This window comes from Diachasmimorpha longicaudata, chromosome 15 (genome assembly GCF_034640455.1).
Source record: "Diachasmimorpha longicaudata isolate KC_UGA_2023 chromosome 15, iyDiaLong2, whole genome shotgun sequence".
NCBI lineage: Eukaryota > Metazoa > Arthropoda > Insecta > Hymenoptera > Braconidae > Diachasmimorpha > Diachasmimorpha longicaudata.
In genome coordinates this window covers 5,144,222-5,160,821 of record NC_087239.1, presented here as the reverse complement: position 1 = coordinate 5,160,821, position 16,600 = coordinate 5,144,222, and the positions used below count along the sequence as shown (strand labels likewise).

The following is a 16,600-nucleotide window of genomic DNA, read 5'->3' as shown; positions in this document are numbered from 1 at the left end:
ACTCGAAGAAATCAGACTTCATGTCTCGACTACCCAACAGTTTTCGATTTTATCGCAATTCTGGACTTGAGTACCGCGATGCTGGAAGTACGATTTTTTCCCCGCAGTCCAGAACTTTTGTTTATATCACCCCGAAAATTACGGCAGCGGAAGGGTAAAATTTGTACCGCAATAAATTTTATTTTTGTCAAGCAAAAGTTTATTCAACGAGGCATAAATCTGGATTTTATGCATCAATTATTGCTAAACATCCGGACGGAAATGAGGTAAAAATGAATAATATTCCCTCACTCCACCCCCTCGCCCTTCTCCCACCACATACATCTCGGGCTTTGATTTCTTTGTTTCAATATCGATCACTCGCTGTACACCAAATAAAAACCTATTGGCTATTGAATACTCTATCAATGAAGTTTATTATAAATTCAACAGTTTGTTAATCCTCATATTTTCATCGTTGAACCGACAATATTTTTTCGAAATCACTCGGAATTCTATATTGAAAAGTTTAAAAATAAATTCACACGAGTGTGCAATGGTACGATAAACGCTAAAAATGACAAAGAACGTGGAACAAATAAAAATAAAAAAAAAATTGCTGGAGTGAGAGACGAGTAAAAAAACTACTGTACCTCCCCCTCTCCCCCGCAACCGAGGCCATCTATATCGGATTCTTTTTTAATCCGCACGTTGGGTGTTCGAAAAACCCGACCGAAAAAACGAATAATGAAAATCGTACAGGGGAAATCCTCAAATGAACGAACCAACTGAACGAGTAGAAAAGTGAAATGAGTATAGTAAAAATGTGGACTATCCATCACCCTCTCCCTCGATTCAATTGCTCGATTTCCCCCCCTTCCCTCTCTCTCTCTCTCGGTCACATACATCATGAATATGTAAATATCCCAGATTGTTGGAGGGAAATATGAGGAGAAAAATGGTAATAAAAATAAGGAATGCATGAAATTAATTCAGAGACGTGCATGACAATCAGCCGATGACGCTCCCGCGATTCGATTGGCGGTGAGAATAATTTAATATCAAAAGAGCTGACTCGTCACTTTATTCGAGTAACAGAAGGTCCTGGAGAAAATCCTGCGCGACGGAATGGCGAGGCGGACCCAGTCCTCGACCCATTCCGCCCCCAAAAATCTCCAAAACCTCTAATTTGGCCAGTTAATTATACCATCCACAATCGTAATTATCGCAACAACAATAACCCTTGAATATTGGCGTAGGACAAAAACATCTCCATCAGATTAAAAAATTTTCTCGTCAATATTTACTTCAATATTTTCCAGTACCCAATGAAACACTATTGTTCACAGTTGTCAATTATCACTCACCTGTGCATATTCAACCACGTCAGCTTTCTGAGTGGTCTGAGTGCCTTGAAGGGTATGTCCTCCAGTGAGTTGTAGCTGAGATCGAGTGAGCGCAGGCTACCGGCAACACCCCTGCAATGACAGAAACAGGAAGCTCATGTAGGGTGAAATGGAGACCCATTGAGGATCCGTATGAGACAGATATATTTTTTGTTAAGATGAAAATAAATGGAATGAGCTTGGAATGAAATAACGGAATATTGAACGGACTAGAATTGAACGGAAAAGACAATTGTTTTGCTGACATGAGAGGGAGAAAAGGGAGAATAGGGTAAAAATGGAAACGAATATGTGGAAGAAATCAGGTAAACGCAGGGGGGAGGAGGTGAAGGGGAATGCAGCAACATGGAGAAAACGGAAACCAGAAATCGATAAAGACAATTTCCGGGGAAGGGAAGGGGGTGAAGGAGTGGAAGGGAAGGGGGGGAAAAAGGGCAAACGATCAACCTGCAAACTGTGAATCGATGGAGGAAGCTCGGGGATTTTTGCTTGCGGTTTACAGCAAAGAAGAGACCAGTTCAAAGGTTCACCCCGAGTTGTGTTAGAGAGAGATGGAGACAAGTAGTTTGGATTGTGGACCAGTGCAAACACTCACACGAGAGACTTCTCACCGATGCTCGCAAGACGATTGCTCATGAGCCCGAGCGCCTCAACCCCCGAGGAACTCACCAGAGCATCGTTCTCCAAGACCTGCATTCCCGAGCTCACGATGTCCAGCTGGGCCACATAACTCACCGACACGTCTGGGGATAAATAAAAATACGGGGATGTGAAAAAACAGGGAGGTTAGTCATTTAGTGGAGCTTTCTCAGCGGGTTGGCTTCGATTTTTCGGGTGATTTTTTTTTTGTGGGGGGCGGTTTTGTGGGTTACCATTGGGTCGTGAAGAAAAACAATAATCAGGGGAGGTTTTTATTCTTTGTGGGCATGGGGAGCAATTTTCTCGGGAAATTCTTTAATAAAAGTTCCAGGAAGAACTCTAGAGTTTTCGAAAAATTTCTCTTCGTGTACATAAATACCGAGGGGTCTACCCTTCATCTAGAATTTTTTTTGTTGACTGTGTTGGAAAATTTAGGGGTTTTCGGCAGAACATTATTTGTATAGAGGTATGGATTTTTTTTTAATGTTCTTAATTGGATTTTTGGATTGAAAAATGGGAGTGTTGTTCGCTGAATTAAATGCCACTTTCCTGGATATTACTAGTCAAGTGTTCCGGAGAATTTAATTTTTTCCTGACAATTAAGTCGAACCGTTCAAGTTTTATGGGATCCCCATGGCGGTGAAACCGATTAACCACTTCCCCGCTGTGTTGACTCATCCTATTCCACCACGACTTCACTACGGAATGGGAGAACAATTCCTTCGTTTTACGAGATCGAAGGTTGGGAGTAGAACGATTGCAAAAGCTGTAAAATTCCATTTTCAATCGAAAAAAAAAACAAAATGAACTTTTTTAATTTTTAGCGAAATCATTTCTAAAGAAAGTCCTGCTCAGTGAGGAATTTTCTGTTTTCCTTGACACGTTAAAAAAATCATAAAATGACGGTGGTCGTTATCGGGGGCCTAGATCATTCATCATTTGCAGCCTTCAATGCCGTCGAGATTTAGAACTCGATAAATGTCTTTGAAGCATTTTTATCTTCTCGATCATTATTTATTATTTATCTATTTTTTATTTCCCTCGGCATTATTCATTCCGGCTTTCCTTTTACTACAAATTACGAGTCCTTTCGGTTCAGGAATTGTTGCGAGTCTTTTGGAGAATATCCCAGGGGGCCCTGGACAAACTCTTTCCTGGTGATTGAAAGAAAATAGGAGATTGTACATCAAGGGGGGAAAACCGGATATCCCGTACCATGTGTACACTTCCATTGGTAAACAGGGGGGTGGGCTCCCCTGTTGTTTTCCACAAAGAGAAAAAATCCAAAGAAATAATGAAAAAAATCCTGGCAAATTTTACTCTACGCGAAGGGAACTATTCAGTAAAAATTAAGGACGTAATCGCGATAAGAAATTCGGGAATATTCGAGGTGGGTCAAATTGGCAAAACATAAACTGTCGGTTTTGGTTCGGAAATTTCCGCCGGCGATGAATTATTGTACCGATAAAAACCGCCTAATTTCAGTTTTTCCTGCAAACTGCGCTGATTTCGTGATAAGATAATACTTCAATGCTCTGGTTAACGAGAATCGTTAATTATTTATGCATATGCAAAGTTCTTGAAAGCCTTAAGTGTTCCCTAAGTGGATATTTCACCCCTCAGCAAAACTTAAAAAATCCCATTTAAAAATATTTTAATCTTCCGGAGATTTACACTTCCGCCCGGGGGGAAATTTTTCTCAGGCTGTACCGAGAGAAATTTTTTATGAAAATCATCGCATGGCGAAATTTAGTAGGGAATAATATTCGATAATTAAATTATTTATTTATACTCCGTTAGAGAAATTTTGGTTTGATATAAATGAAAATTATTGGGCTGGGTAATAAAATTTATTACGAGTCAGAATAAAATTTCTCCACTTTGAAGTAAAATTTATATTTTATGTATAAAATTGGAGAGCCAAACAGTTAATTTTCCACTATTTCCGGAATAAAAATGAGACAGATCGCTCCTCTATTTGGTGAGATAATAATTTCCAAACTTTTCCCTCAGTGCGGGAATAAATCAGTTTCGGGTTCAATACGGGTCAGGATTTTCCGATCAAATATTCCGGATAAGGAACTGGTCAGTTTCCGAGGAGGTTATCTAGATTCGGTATAGCTCAGACACTTCTTATCGTACCTTCATCGGTCAAAGGTAGTAAAATTAAACAGAAAATTTTCATCCCAGTTGGAATCTCTCGATATTTACGATTAAAGAGATCAAATATTTTAGTCCTGATTGTTTCACTCCTGCACATGTTACCACAAAAAATAAAACTTGCAACAAAAAATATTTCTCTGCATTTCCCTCGCAATAAATTTCATTAAAAATTGAAACCTAATATCTACGATAAATTCTCTCCTGAAAATAAAATTAATCAAGTTTTTAACTGCGAATTTCGTGCGTTTGTTTGTACAAACAAATATGATTGGCAAAATTATATTCCTCCCCCATCGTATTTATCCCGATGATACTACCCCCTCCACTGTGTTTCTACAACTTTTTAAAAAATCACGTAATCCAGAAATAAATTAATTCCCAAAAAAACCACAGCATAAACTCTAAAAATTCCCACAAAATAAACAATTATCTGAAAATTGAGATTTTTCCTGCTCGGAACAATAGCCCACTAAGACAATAGATCTCCCCCAGTGGCGAGAGCTCCCCAATCCATCAAAAAATTTTCGTTGTTCCCCCGCATTTATCGAAAAATAAATTATCAAATCCGTTTCGTTATCGAATACAAAGAAAAACTACTGCACCAATGAAAAAAAATAGTATATCACCGTGTGAGGGAATGCCGTTGGAAAGAGTGATTTTTTGTTTTCCCTGTAACTCTAACGCTGGGGTTTCGTGAATTAAAATAGCCATTAATCCACGTTTCCATATTGTGGGTAATAATTTTTCCTGGCAGGGTGCAGTCGTGTGTGTTACCTCTGCTGTTAAATTCATAACTCCATGGCACAACTGTTCTAAACCCGTATAGGAATCATGGCCTGTGTAAAGGGTATAGGGATACAGAGTAGGGGTAGGTAGAGTGAGAGGAGTGAAAACTAGAAACCGTCTGAATACTGCATTTTCCTCGCAATTTATACCCATTATTTCCTGAATGCGGCGAGTGAAAAAGCATTAGTACGGATGTACAATAGAAAACAATAAGCAACGCATACCTGGGGGTCAGTGGAATGGGATAACGGTGAAGAAGATCAGAGGGGAGTTGAGAGGGACGAAGGGAGGACACCACAATGCGCTTACGTTGTGACCTTTTCCTCCTTTATTTACTTCATAACCGTATCCCCGCGAAATCTACTATCCCATCCCGCAGACTCCTTTTAGTGGACGATATCAATCCCCATTATACCAGATATTTAAGCCATTGTTAATCCACCTGAAGTTTCATATCAAAAGGAAGACACCGGGTTGGGGAGAAAACGGGTCAATTAAACCAGTGGCTCCGAGGCCTCTAATTTGCACTCGAATTCTGCCGAGGCGAACTCCAGCTACTACTTTTCATGTATATTTGAGTTCATTACGCGGGACCCGGTGTTTCATTTTATTTCATTTTTGGATCGGAGAAGATTGAAAAAAGGGAGAGAGCCCCCACCCTCCTGTAACAATTTATTATAAAAATATTATTATACATTACTCCCTCTTCCAGTCTCGAACACTTCCACCTGCAGCTGTTCACTTTATTTACTTTAATCACATGACACAGAACAATGTTCTTGCAATAATAAAAACATGTGAATTATTCACAAATAAACCCCTGAAAAATCGAATCACAGAACTCATTAAAAAAACATCCCCCATCCCCCGAACCATAGCACCATCGATCCCCAAATTGAAACAAATCATCTAAAACAATACCGCAACAAATATACAATAATATAAAATAAAACAACCCCTCGAATTAATTTACTAGAATTTCATTCTCCCCGTTCCCTCCCCTCACCAATTTTCATCCGTATAATTACCGAGACAAATTCATCAATGTTCTCCGGTCTCCAGTGCCCAATTTTGCCACCCGCTTCGATAAATGGAAAGTGTCAATGAATCGAAAATGGATGTTCCCGTCTGTTTCGAATCAAAACTTGGTGCTCTTGAACGACCTCGTCCCTCCATTCAGAATAAATTCACTTCCCTAAAAAACAACACCCAACGCACCCTGCCAACATCCACCCACCCCCCTCCCCCGTGAAACTTCCGTTTGATTAATTGAAGCCGTCACAATATCAACAAGTTAAATCACCGAACTTCGAGAAAAGTGATAACGCAAAGTTGCCAGTGCACCCCGAAGAGAATTAATTCCTCAAGAGCACTTGATAATGAGTGGGGGGATGTATACAGCAATAATACTGAAAGGTTCACGAGGGGTGGGAGCTGCAGGGGCAAAGGAACCATCCGAAATATCCCACTTCAGTAGTAACACCCTCTATTTAGTCAGGCTCACGCTTCAACGTCCTCATTTCGTGCATTTCCGTTATTCCCATCTCAGCCCTGTTTACAATGTACGAGAATGCCTCTCATTGCTTTCAACTAGAGTTACTGTACCTTACGCTCTAATGGGGGGGAGGGGGATGGCGCATTGTGCCCGATATATTTTTATTCATAATTTTTCCGGCATAAAAAAGCGATCTAATTTCTCTCGCTATCGACTCGCTATTTTCCTCGGACTGGAATTTTCATTGGAATATCATAACAAATTAATTTGTTTATTAAATCGAAGAATTGGTTACGCCTCGTTAGTGTGTGTGTCCGGTGTTTTTCTGTAAAAAAAATCGGGCACAGGATGAAAAAGGAAGGAACGTATTTACAAGCAGAGAAATGAATTACACGACCTCTGCCCTTTTTTTCATATTTCTCCCCTTTTTCTTTCCTTTGAATGGCCTGCTTGGCTGACACGTACTCTATGTACGTACGTACATATATGATGTATAAAAACGCGAGAAAACTCGCCGGCAGAGATGGGTATACAATTTGAAAAGTGATACCCGGAGTCGCCTTTGACGTGGTTCTCCTTCAGATGCGCCTCCCTGCCACTCGATCATCAAAGGGCTCTCACAGGAGCGACGAATTTTTTTCACCCCCTCCCCATTCTCTAACAAAAATCTGGCACATCCCGCGAGTGCTCGATTGTGTATCAAGTAGTACCTAAACTTTTTTTATTCTCATTGTGTGATTTTTTTTGCGATGTCGTTGTATATATATATTTTTTTTTTTTCATTCAAGCCACTGACAATGCACAATGGACGGCGTACACGGTGAATAGTTGGTGAAATTTTCCAAGTATTTTTATTTTATCCACACTGTCGTCGATCTTTCCATTTATTCCTCGGTTTTTCACGATTTTTTGAATATTTTTTCGCTGGGAAATTTTATTGCCATCGATTCCCAGCTTTTATCCAGTCCTTTTGTTTGACGGAATGTCATCGCAAGCCCTCGAATGAATTTCATCAATTTTCGGGGAATATTTTTGGAATTTTTTTTGTTTAACGACAAATAGATGAGGACATAATCTATGTGCAAGGATTTAAGGGAATTACGAGTGATTTATCGTGGAAAGTTGTCTGAATTGAAAAGAAATTAAAAAAACTGAGAACATTGGGAAAATATTCAACGACAAAACATAAGAAATAAAATACCGTCAAAAATAAAATTTAAAAAGTCAAAAATAATTTAAAATCCTCCAGTTTCTTTGTTAATTATATGTTCCATTACAATGCTTTTTCATTCAGCTAATGAATTCTCCTGTTTATCCACAAGTTTGCGTTGTTATCCAAAAAATCGTGTTTGCCCACATTTTTCCACGATTTTATATGAAAATTCCCGACATCTAGTTTGTCCCCTGATTATTCAGATTGTACAACAATTTTTGTTGGATTTTTTTTCTCTCCCCACACCGAGAGATTAAATGAACCACCACAAGCGACGGAGAGAGGAGTTCACATAAATTTTGAAAGGATTGCGGGTAAAATGATGCAGTGAACGTGATGATGCCGAGAAAAATGGAGTATCGGGGAAAACGAGAGCGATATTTTGACTCTCTGAGCCCATATAATCCCGTGGGAGAGTGGACGTCCATATTACATCTTGTTTATTCATTTCCCTGGTATTAAACTCGGTATGCCGGGGCTAAATTGTGACAGCAATGAGGGATATATGATCCTCTGCACCGAGGTAAGCGGATGTTTAGTACAGCATGTGTTTGTGTTTCTCAATGAGGATCAGTGTGAGAACATTCCCTCACGTCTTCGCGAAAAAATATCTCCGGTTTTTCGCTCGAGACGTCTCACTGTCAAAATTTTTCGGGGAATTTTTAGGGCTCAAGCTTTTGGGCCAATTAAAATTGTCCATTAAGAGAAATAAAAATATTTTCTTCCATCAAAAAATTTTATTTGTACCCAGAAATTTTTCGCGGAGTAAGACGTGCGGAGGAAGTCATAATTTGCAAAAAAAATTCTTCAGAGCACTTGCTAGCTATCCATGTCCACCTAAACTCGAAATAAAATAAAAAATTCACAGTCACATACCTGGAAAACGTGCAAACGGTACACCGAGACAACTGATGTCCATTTTCGTAAACTCCTCGTCATCCTGTATCCAGCATAGACACATCGTGTTGAAAGCACAGGGCACGTTGTACGAGTCGAGTAGTCGTACGTGACATTGCAGTAGAATCAGTATGAGACAAAGTAACTTCCTCTTCTCCATCTGCGAACGTCAACGTAAGAGGATTGAAGAGTTGTATTCCACCAAAATATACCCAGTGTATATTTCACTCCCCCGTCCCCACGAGCCGGAGACCCGGAAGTAAAGGGAGAACGAATAGAGAATCATACGGGGAGGGAATTTTTTTATGACAATTCTAGAATTTCGATGCTGTCGAGACGAATTTTCCAGGGATTTCGCGAAAATTTTCACTGGAAAATCCACATTTAGTTCAATCTAATAAAATTTTCAGACCACCACTAGAATCTTTTCCCGGCCACCACTTAACGTTCTCGTCCTCGTCCCGTACCACAAGAATTTCCCTCGGATATTCCACCCCTCGTACCGGCACATCCTAATGTTAACGTCAAATATCTCCGATAAACAATAAAAATATATCATAGTAATTTGCATAATAATTCTCACTAAACATCGGGACAGAACTGAGGAACCGCTGGCTCGATAATTTTCCACCCGACAGGACAATTTTTATCAAAAATTTCCCTCCACGTTCTCGTAAAAAAAAACCACGAGAGCACAGGGGTGAGAGTGAAGTGGATGGCAGGTTGGAGTTGCCCCAGCAAAAACGTAAACAAAACTTTGGTTTATCTTATAAAGTGCAGGAGAAAAAGTCTCTCTAAAAGTCGTTCTTTGGTCAGCCCATCGGGGTACGAACCGCACCGCTAAACTTCCCTCTCACTTCATCCCCTTTTTTTTTATTCACTCCCCTATCTTCTCATTCTCCACTTTTCGCGTGTTTCCCGTAGTTTACGTAAACTTCTGTTGAACGAAATTAAATAATTTTTATTCCCCCCATTTTCCCAAATAGAATAAAACTCCACGACAAGTGTATCTCATTTGCACCATCAAACTTTCCGCAATTGAACCCGCAAATTCCGTACTTCCCCCCTTGAAACCCCCTATTTTCCACCCCTCACGAACCCCAGCTGAGATTCGAGAAGGAAAAAAAAATCGTAAAACGCTGGAAACTTTAACCACAATTTTTTTTTTTAACCGCACAATACCAAGAGAATCAATTGAAACGAACCTCAATTCGTCCCCAAATGAAATTCCTCGTGTTTACACATTTGCCGGTTGTCTGTTGGCTCGCACCCCAGTGTCACAACACGAACATAAAAATCTAGCATCAACCATCATCCCCTCAGTTGCACGTACATCCACTGAAACCTGCACCACATTCCGTAATAAATATTCACAAAATTATTATTATTTTATTATATTAATTCTCCCCTCCTATCATCGTCCTATTTATATTATCATTCCATATATTATTATAATATTATTATATTATCATTATATTATTATCGTATTTAAACAATTTCTAAAAATTGTCATCAATCTCCAAATAAAAATTACCATCCAGTCAGCGCCGTATGAACAGAAAAATATTCGAGTAAACTCGGTGATATTCAGACCGCGATGAGAGGGTTAAAAAACATCCCCTTGGCGCGTTTTGATGCGGTCTTGGCGCGTCAGCCGCCGGCCGGCTTGATTTTCCGGCGGGACCTCATTGGGGATGAGCTTTTTGCTGTCACCGGTGACTGAATACCGCTCGCCACTCCTCTCCCCCTCAAGTCCCCCGCCCAACACCGACTGGACCGGTGAGAGGGGTAGTGGGGGGGTGGTTTGGGGCAAATGAGTGGGTTAAAAAAAAAAAAAAAAGTGGATAGAAGAGAGCCGTCCGCGTAAAGAAAATTCAATCCCCCCAGGAAGACGACAGCAGCGGTACTGGAAACACGCGGACTGACTGCAGACCGTTGTTGGATACTCGTGGGAAGCTCTGAATGTGTGTGCCAATGGTAACGTAGTGGAAGGGGGTGGAAGGAGGGTAGTAGTGGGTGCGTGGAAGGGATGCTTGGACGGCTGGAGAAGCACTGGAAATACAGTCAGCCAGACAGGCACAAAAGGGTGGAGGTGAAGGGAGAACGAGTCGGCGAGGGGGGAGGGGTGCTAGGGTGGGAGGGAGGGAGGGAGTCGTCGTCGACGTGAAATCATACCGCGAGGGGGCCCTTCGGGGGGGGGGCACCCAAAAGAGGGGGTGAGTAGCTGGTGCGGCGCAGGTGCCGTTCGCAAGCGCAATGAACGCAAGCGCAATCCCCACGCGGATTGTGTTATGGATCGCCACAAAATTGGGATAGGATTTATCGAAAGGGTTGAACCAGTGCGTTACGAAGAGCGCGTCCTGTGTCGGGTTAAAGTGTAACACGATGGAGAGGGGGTTATGGAGAATTCCGATATGAAGGACTCGATCGTGGAGACCAGAGCCGCTGCACATGTCCCCGTGAATTTCGCTTTCGTCTCTTTCTTTCAATTATCGTTATGTCTCCCTCTGTCACTTTAACTAGCGTCCAGGGTGGTACACACGGCGAGTTAAAGGGAGGTAACATGTGCGGGGATCGATCAAATCTTAGCCGCAATCAATCAAACCAATGGGGATAAGGGGAATTAGTTTCGGATCGCTCATACGAGTGATTGGTTATCTCGGAGCGCTTTTCGTTCCCACAGACCTGAGTTGAAAATCCTCGTCGATGCCCAACCATTCTACCACCCCCATTCCTCCCCCCACTACCACCTGCAACTGTCCATTCAACCGATAGCTTTTCTACGAGCCCATGCACACAACGATAAACGAGAATTTCGCTCGAGATTATACGAGCCGGAAAATTGGAGATTGTTAGAGCCGATTGATGATTGTCTGAGGTCAAGACGATGAATTATTTTTTTTAGATTTTCGGGGGATGAATGGAAAATTTTATGCCACTCACATTGAAGGCAGGAATTTTTTTAAACGACAGAAATCATTTCCAAACCAAATTTTCCTCGATTAATATCAAATGAATGAATAATTAATGATATCATTTAATGCTTGAAATTCTCGGAAAAATATTTTTGTAATTCATTCCCTTGTGCAGTCAGTCGATATTTTTCCCTCGTCCTTTAATGTTTCTATCATTCATCGGCTGATGTCGGCTATTTTATACAGCGGATAGACGTCGATTGAACTCGATACCGGATGTTTAATTCAGAAAATATTTCATCCATTATGTATTTTGCTGTGGAATGATGGAAAACAAAGTATGAAATATTGCCAGTTAAACACTGTAATCATCTCATCACCATAAAGTGCATTACACGATTCTGAGTTGATATGGTAATGTGATAAAATAATGCGAGGTATATTGCGATCGGTGAATGAGGATAAAATTGGAAAAGATCGGATATAAATTTGCTCCAAGGGACGAGGAGGGGGGGAGGTAATAGGTGCGTTAATGAGCGGTCTGCGGCTAACAATATCCTATATTCATCGAAGACATCAATAACGGGAATTCCGGAAATTTTAGGTATTCATTATAGTGACGGTGTTCATCATAAATTAATCACAGAGATGGTGTTAATTATCTTGCAGAATCATTATGGGATAAGCATGAGGTTGCAATTATCGGATTTACTAGATCAAGGGCGACTGAGGTGGTGGAATTTTTAGGGTGGGATTCACGCCCCTGGCGTCGATATTCCCTCGGCCGTTGTCGGGGATTAGGTGATTAGAAAATTAATTATTTCCCATCGTTTGGTGGACATGGGTTTGGTGGACTGTGCGAATTGTGATTGTAAGATTGCACGAGACAAAGTCGCGGTTTTTGATGATTTATTTGCGTTACGTATTTGATAACATGCGAATTTAGTGCAGGTAAATATTGATAGGAAGAAATTAAATGCGGTCGGTCAACACAATTTGCAAATGAAAAAATATTGAAACAGATGAATATTTGTGATACTCGTGATATTTGAATTCAGGAGATAATTTGCGAAATTTTTTTATTCCCAAGTGGTCACCATTTCAGCGAAATTCCAGGTCGGAATTAAACACTGACACAATTGCACTGCTGTAGCTAACATAAACCCAAAGGAATTTCATTTCCATTACGGGAAAGAGAAGCCGACGGTGATGGGGTAATAATAACTGATTTTAATGGAGTAACAGTGTTCAATAATTACTCATCCAATTATTTCAATGATGTATTTATTCTCCGCCATGCAGGTGCTATTTTATCAGCCCAATTATATTGCGATGGCCAGTAAATACGAGTTTTTACCATTCGCACAGGAATTTATTAATGGGGCTTCGGCTATTGTTGGCAGAGTGACTTTTTTACTTCAACTTCTGACAATTTACACCGAAAACCTTATTCATTGTAATCGCAATGAAATGTCAATACATCGAGGGGATATTTCGCATGAAATACCGAGTGAAAATCGGTGGATTATTCGACAGCTGTCAGTTTATGGAATATTTGAAAGGTTTTTGGTATTAAAGAACCAATTAATTCAATGTAAAGTAAATTTTTAATCGCCAGAGTCATAACTCGTGATGGGTTTTAAAATGTCATCGCTCCGGTGACTACTCTCCTCAGTTTTTGTAAACGGGGAAAATGTTTATTGGATTATGGGGATGAAGAGCACATGTGGACTTCAGTTCCAGGGAACGTGAGCTTTTCAAATATTTCCAGGGAATTTTATTTAAAAAATCCACTTAATCTCGATTTATGGGATTTCTAAGAGATAATAAATTCTTTTGCACTAGTCCGGGAAAATTACCACAACCAAAGAAAAAAAAAATCCTGCGAATTTTCCTGGGTTTTCCCAACTATTCCCACGTTACTGAGCTTGCACAGTAATTTTTTCGGGATTTTTTTTGGTAGTTCACTCAGTAACTCCGAAATACCTGCGAAAGGTTAATTGAAAACCGGATCGTTTCGAAATGCCATATAATTATCAACGCAATTAGGCTAATTCCCATCAGTATTCTCCAATTACGAGAACCGTCGAGTCAACAACGAAGCTTGAAAAAGCTCACAATTGCATGCTCTCAAACGATATCCAGAATTTCATCCCCATCTCTCCCCGAAACTAAAGTATAAAAAAAACAGCATTATGAGTGTTTAAAAATGTACACAGCCATTAAAATGTACTCCACTCAACTATACTCGGCCAAGAATATGAGACATAAAGGAAGCAACATCTATGACGATAAAAAGCCCAGCCACCCCGTCAAGCACTGAAATACCATATTCCCTATTCTTTCTCAAACGTCAGTGCACGAGTTAAACATCGTCAAAGAAATTACAACCCCTAATTATTCCTCAAGCTTCTAATTAAGACAGTGAAATTACTCATGAAGACTGGAATAGATTTTAAACGCTTCCACGATTGTGCACTGAATCAACGTAATTTGACTTTTGGAATCCAAACAAAGGGAGGATTTTCAGAAACCACGACGAGTCACATGGCAAACGGACGTTTTGGATGAATTTTTATCGTTGACGTACCTCATGCGTCGCTCTATCTCCAGGAAAAAGCGATTTTTTTACGTTACGCTGATTTTATGATTTTATAATCTGCGCTGAAGTCGAGAGGGAAGAAAAACGGATTTTTTAAGTCGTCCCATGAATTCCTGAATGCAAAAATCCCTCTTCAGATAATCAAACCCAACTACAGTATTTAAAATAAGAATACTAATTATTATTATTAATTAGAATTTTATGGGAATGAATTTTCAGGCGATTTTTCACCGGAAAAAAATTAAAATCTCGACCTCACCCCAGGAATTATCCCCAGATTTCCCTTCCAAAATTCTCTGAATATTTTCATCGCATAATTTCTCCCCTTTCACTCTAATTTTGATTGGATTTCTCCTCGCGGTGACGTCTCCCCAGCCCTTCGGAAGCCATACGTTTAAAAAAATATCAAGAGTGACGTTTAATCATGTTATGAACGTCACAAATTCCCGCTCATTCACTTGTTCCTCGTCATTAGAGTAGAACGACTGAGGGGGGTTTTACGGTCGTCTTGTAAGTATCACGATTTACGAGTTCGCAATAAAGCAGTTTCCTGTGAAATTGCTGTGGGACATCGTTATTACCCCGGAACGCCTCGGTGGTCGAATAAACTTTGTTTTTCCACTGCAACGCAGAGTTTCGTCTTCGCTCGAGCAGGGGGATGGTGTGCCTCCTGGCCGTGCCCCATATACCGTCCCGCGAATCCCATCCCCCGTGAAAGCCCTCACCAGCCCCCGCTGCGGCGACCCCCTCCCGCCCCCATTCGATCCCAGTGTTATATCGTTAGAGGAACGATGGCCCCTTAAAACCGCGTCAGTCTCAATTAACTCGAAAAAAAAATGAGAAAAATCCTATCTAGCCCTCGAGCGATTAAAACATTTATGCGATAGTTTCGACTGAGATGCGAAGCGGAAAAAAAATATATGAGCCTCCGGTTACACCCGCGGTGATATTTTTTTAGCTGAAGAATCTCATCTGTCTGATGCTTTTAAAAAGTATATCAAGGGTTTTAAGAGGTAATTGTGATGGTGCAGTTTATCTTGTCTGACTCTAGTGGGAAATATCGGATTCCAGATGAAATCGGGGATAATTGGTTTGCACAAGTCTAATGATTTTATTTTTTTCAACGACTCGGCCACTCTCAGAAAATTTATAATGAAAATTCAATGTCCGGAGGGAAAAAATCCAACTGACGGAACACAGCCTTTTTTGATTAACGAGTCATCACAGTGTTAATTACCAACAGGGACGTGACGATGATTTTAGTGCTGTAAATGTGATAGATTGAAGGAATCGTCAGTTGATGATGTCACAAGATTATATAATAGAATATTCGAAATAGTGTCAGTTGAATAATGAATCGCCATTTTCCAATATCGCAAATTTAATTTGAGTGACGTGAAATTTCTTAATCAGGAATAGCAATCCGCGAGTCTATAACAGTCATCGTCTTTGAATAATTAGTGAAGCGATGTGGAGACTAACACAGATACCTCGATTATTATTTTTTATTTATAGGTTTTTTTCTTGTGTCCACATTTGTGTAATACATTTGTGGGAGCATTATCGGCGATCAGATCGAGGCGTTAAGATTCCTCGGGGCACGATTTTCCACCGTTTTCATTCCACTAAGCGGATGAATTAAAGGTAAATGGTGGGGTAAAAAAAACCGCGAAGTGAGTGTGAAGGATCGACTGAATGAATGGAAAAAATAATGAGAGCAATCTGTTTGACGATTTATATCGATTGCTCGCGGCGAAAAGGGTCTAATTGAATGCTGAGTGGAAGCCACTCATGATAGTATACTTTGCGGAGAATTTAATTAGCCGGTAAAGACCCTCACAGAGAATATTAAGTTATTAAATCGCTGATGAGAGTGGAATTAAAAAGAAGGGATTTAGACTCTTAAGGAGGTCATGTTCCCATTGTTCTTTATTTCAAGTGAGGATAAATTATTTAAACTATTTGACTGGGAGATGAGCCAATTAACGGGCGAGTGCACAGTAAAATTCTACATTTGTTTAACAATTAAATACCATTAACACTAAAAAATTATTTATCGTTCATTTTACATCAACAGTTTAATTTCCCTTTCTCACATTTCACCCAAACAAAACATTACGACACCTGAAAATATCCACACCATCACATTCCATTACCTGATAACCGAAATAAAAAACCATTTCCTGAATTTTTTATCAACAAATTATTCTAAAAATTCCCTCACACCTAATGCCCCCGTAAACGTTCTCCCAAAATCATTTTCCGCGTCTTCTCCCCTCATTGACACCCATTCCCCGTAAATTCAAAACCAATCCACCAGCTCCGACATGCAACAACTCCATCAAGATCATCCTGACTGATCCCCATTGCTCCCAATAGACCCCTCACCTCGCTAAACATGGCTCGAGCCTGGCCACACGCGCCACGAGATCATCGCACACGTAGACCCGGTACCTGTCAAAAAGTGAAAGGTCCCCCTTCCCCCTGATCATCCATAATCCCCCC

General features: G+C 40.3%; 1 protein-coding gene across 4 annotated transcripts in view; it reads right to left on the bottom strand.

Annotated features, from left to right (window-relative positions):
* LOC135169613 (chaoptin-like) overlaps positions 1-16,600 on the bottom strand; it is a 29,038-nt gene that overhangs the window by 7,773 nt on the left and 4,665 nt on the right. Inside the window, exons 1-5 of one of the 4 annotated variants that reach the window (XM_064134757.1) lie at positions 10,113-10,480; positions 9,784-9,923; positions 8,558-8,738; positions 1,981-2,128; positions 1,347-1,457 (exon numbers count right to left, since the gene is read on the bottom strand). In XM_064134757.1, coding sequence (XP_063990827.1) covers positions 1,347-1,457; positions 1,981-2,128; positions 8,558-8,738 — 440 coding nt within the window. In that variant the 5' untranslated portion in view covers positions 9,784-9,923; positions 10,113-10,480. Of the gene's footprint in view, positions 1-1,346; positions 1,458-1,980; positions 2,129-8,557; positions 8,739-9,783; positions 9,924-10,112; positions 10,481-16,600 lie in introns of those variants that run through there. The other 3 variants (XM_064134758.1, XM_064134760.1, XM_064134759.1) reach the window with 3 other exon arrangements.